This window comes from Rattus norvegicus, chromosome 6 (genome assembly GCF_036323735.1).
Source record: "Rattus norvegicus strain BN/NHsdMcwi chromosome 6, GRCr8, whole genome shotgun sequence".
Taxonomy (NCBI): Eukaryota; Metazoa; Chordata; class Mammalia; order Rodentia; family Muridae; genus Rattus; species Rattus norvegicus.
In genome coordinates, this window is record NC_086024.1 from 139,323,335 (window position 1) to 139,326,089 (window position 2,755).

Here is a 2,755-nt window from a genome sequence, read left to right on the forward strand (position 1 = left end):
AACAAAACAACATCTTGTCAAATGGAACATCCAAACTGATCTGAAGCAAAGTAAAATTAAGGCAGGCTGATTGTGGGCCTGTGTACTGGAGGCTGTCCACAGTGATCTCCAGCAAGGCCAGATGGGAGGGCTCATGCAACGGGGAAAAGGCATGAGCTGGGAGGGGTAATTGCCTCCTAGTCTACTGTGCCTCTGCTGCTGCTGCTGCTGCTGCTGCTGCTGTTGCTGCTGCTCTCACCACTGCTACTGTAGCTGCTGTTTCTCCAAGATGCTGCACTGGGTTGCAGGGAGAGCTCCTGTAGGTGTTTTGCAAGAGAAGTTTTCTTCCCTGGTGTTGGTGTTACAGGTCTTATGACAGAAGCTCACAGAAGGCAATTCTCATGTAATTCTCATGTACCTTTGTTCCTTCTGGATAAAATCTGTATACACAGATTGTGGTGGGATGGGATCTAACAGTGGATGCTTCCCATAGGCTTGGTCTGAGAGGTTAGGGATGTCTCACCTACATGTAGAAGGGCTTGGAGGTGTTGTCCCTAAGTGACTGATGGCCACAGATCATTCTGGGAGTGGGGGTGGGGCTGTGTAAAACTGCAGTTTAGTGACAGAGCCCTGGTGCTAGGAGCAGGCAAAGCTCCTACCATCCCTTCAGGATTTCTGTGTCTTCTAGCCTTATCTCAACCTTACATGGGTTTCTCTCACTGCCCACACTTATGTGGCAGATTATAGTTTAGACAGTGTAGAATGAGAAGACTTGTCATTTAGATGGAAAGAGTTATTTTGATAATAATATGTATGGAGGTTGGCCACAGTTAATAACAATGTCTTGTGGACTTTATATATGGAAAGAAGATACCATGAGTTAGCACTCAAAGTGCTAATTGTTTCATCATTAAATTGTGGACATGTATTTGAAATCTTTACGTTAGAGAGGAGGAATTATATTGTCTTCAAACATCATTTAAAGAAACAGTAGAAATGTTGCTAAAACTGCAGTCATGAGGGAAACAATAGGTTACCAAATCTCACTGTCTGTCCTCAACCACAGTGTTCCACTGAGTTTTCTTCATAAATCAACTCAATAATTTGTTCTTATATATCACTGCTACTTGATAGAACCACTTAATGATTCTTCTATTGTGTGAAGAAACAAGAAGTTTAATAGAATATGACACTGAGGAGCATGTTCTAGAGAATTTCCATGGCTGGAAAAAGAGTCTATATTTTTAACCCTAAAAATCTATGCTCAAACAGCATGGGACATAATTTCCAAGATTCTGAAGTGATCCTGAAAGGAACTTGTTGATCCTCATCACCCCTTGCTGGTCCTAAGAATCCCTGTAGGAAGTTTTTGTGCAAGTTCACACTGGACTTTCCTCACTGTGTCTCTGGTACAGTAGTAAATGGCTGTGTCTTCAGTTTGCAGACTGTTCATTTTTAAGAAAACTAGGCTCTTGGAGGTGTCCCTGCAGATGCTCAATCTGGATTTGAGAGCTGAATTATAATTTGTATTTCCATTACCCCATATTCCTCCCATCCACTCCAGACCCTTTCCTGGAGGCTGGCGAACCCAGTGTACACTGTAGTCGGTTAATGAGAATCCAGAGACAGTGCAGGTGAGGGACAGGGTCTGTGAGGGCTGCACCAGACCAGGTCCTGACTCCTTCAGCTGCACCTGGGACAGGACACCTGGGGACAAGCAACATCACCATTAGTCATTCATGCTATAGATTAAGTGCCTGAATCCCTCTCCTGAAACTCTGAAACACTTACAGCTTGGAAATGTCAGCTGGCAGAGCAACAGCACCAGGACAGCCATTCTGTGATGGAGGCTCTAGTTAGAAGGAGATGTGGCTCCTCTGCTAGGCCTGGGCTTTCAGTCTGAGCCTGAGGGCTGCTTTGCATTGAGGGAGGATCCTGAGTAGATAAAAGGAAGTGCAGGGCAGAATTTCTAGTTTCCTCTCCATGTTCCTGAGATTACCTTTGTGCTTAGAAAACATGGAGCTGAAAACTCAGTAACTTTACCCTGGTAATGTTTGGATTTCCAATTCCAAATACAAAACAGAAAGTAGTAGTCACATTGTGCAGGCCTCGGAAGCAAAAAAGGGGCGGGGTAATAGGGAGGTTTACAGTAGGTGAGTCTTTATTCATACAATACAAGTAGAACAGGTTACCTTATCTTCAATGCAATCGTACATCATTGTAAATTGCACTAGAGGATGTAGGATCGAATTGGGGATCGTTTTATCCCCCAGAAATTCTTTCTCTTGAATTCTTTACTATTACTATATTTTTAGGTTTTTTCTATTTCATTATTCTCTTCAGAACAGCATTAGTGGCCCCTGCATCACCAGGTGGTTTGAGAATAAAGAGGCAAAACCACAGACTTTAAATAGCCTTGTAATGCAATTGATTTTCAAGTTATCTTCACATAAATTGGCAACCATCAATATCAGTAGGATAATACATATTATTTGCATTTGTTTTAGTATAAAATATAGAAGTGATGATTATTCAATTGTGTGCCACAATCTGTACAATTATTACTTAGAAAATAGTCATGAAATTGTTTTCCAACTATATATTTATACCTTTGTATATATGAGGAATCAACTCTTTTACAAAACACTTTCTGTGGATTCACCTTAGTCTCATCATGCCTCTAGAAATAAGTTTTTAGAAAGAAGTTCAGAAATATTTAGTCCATTTTGTTTCACAGGTTTATCTGAGAGTAGATCAGATGATGTGGGTCCTATGT

General features: G+C 41.5%; 1 gene segment (V, D, J or C); it reads right to left on the minus strand.

The window, feature by feature from the left end:
* Nucleotides 1–1,309: 1,309 nt before the first annotated feature.
* Nucleotides 1,310–1,816, minus strand: LOC134479184 (Ig heavy chain V region PJ14-like). The segment is given in 2 exon segments: nucleotides 1,310–1,686; nucleotides 1,771–1,816. Coding segments are annotated over 2 exon segments (423 nt in total).
* Nucleotides 1,817–2,755: the final 939 nt, after the last annotated feature.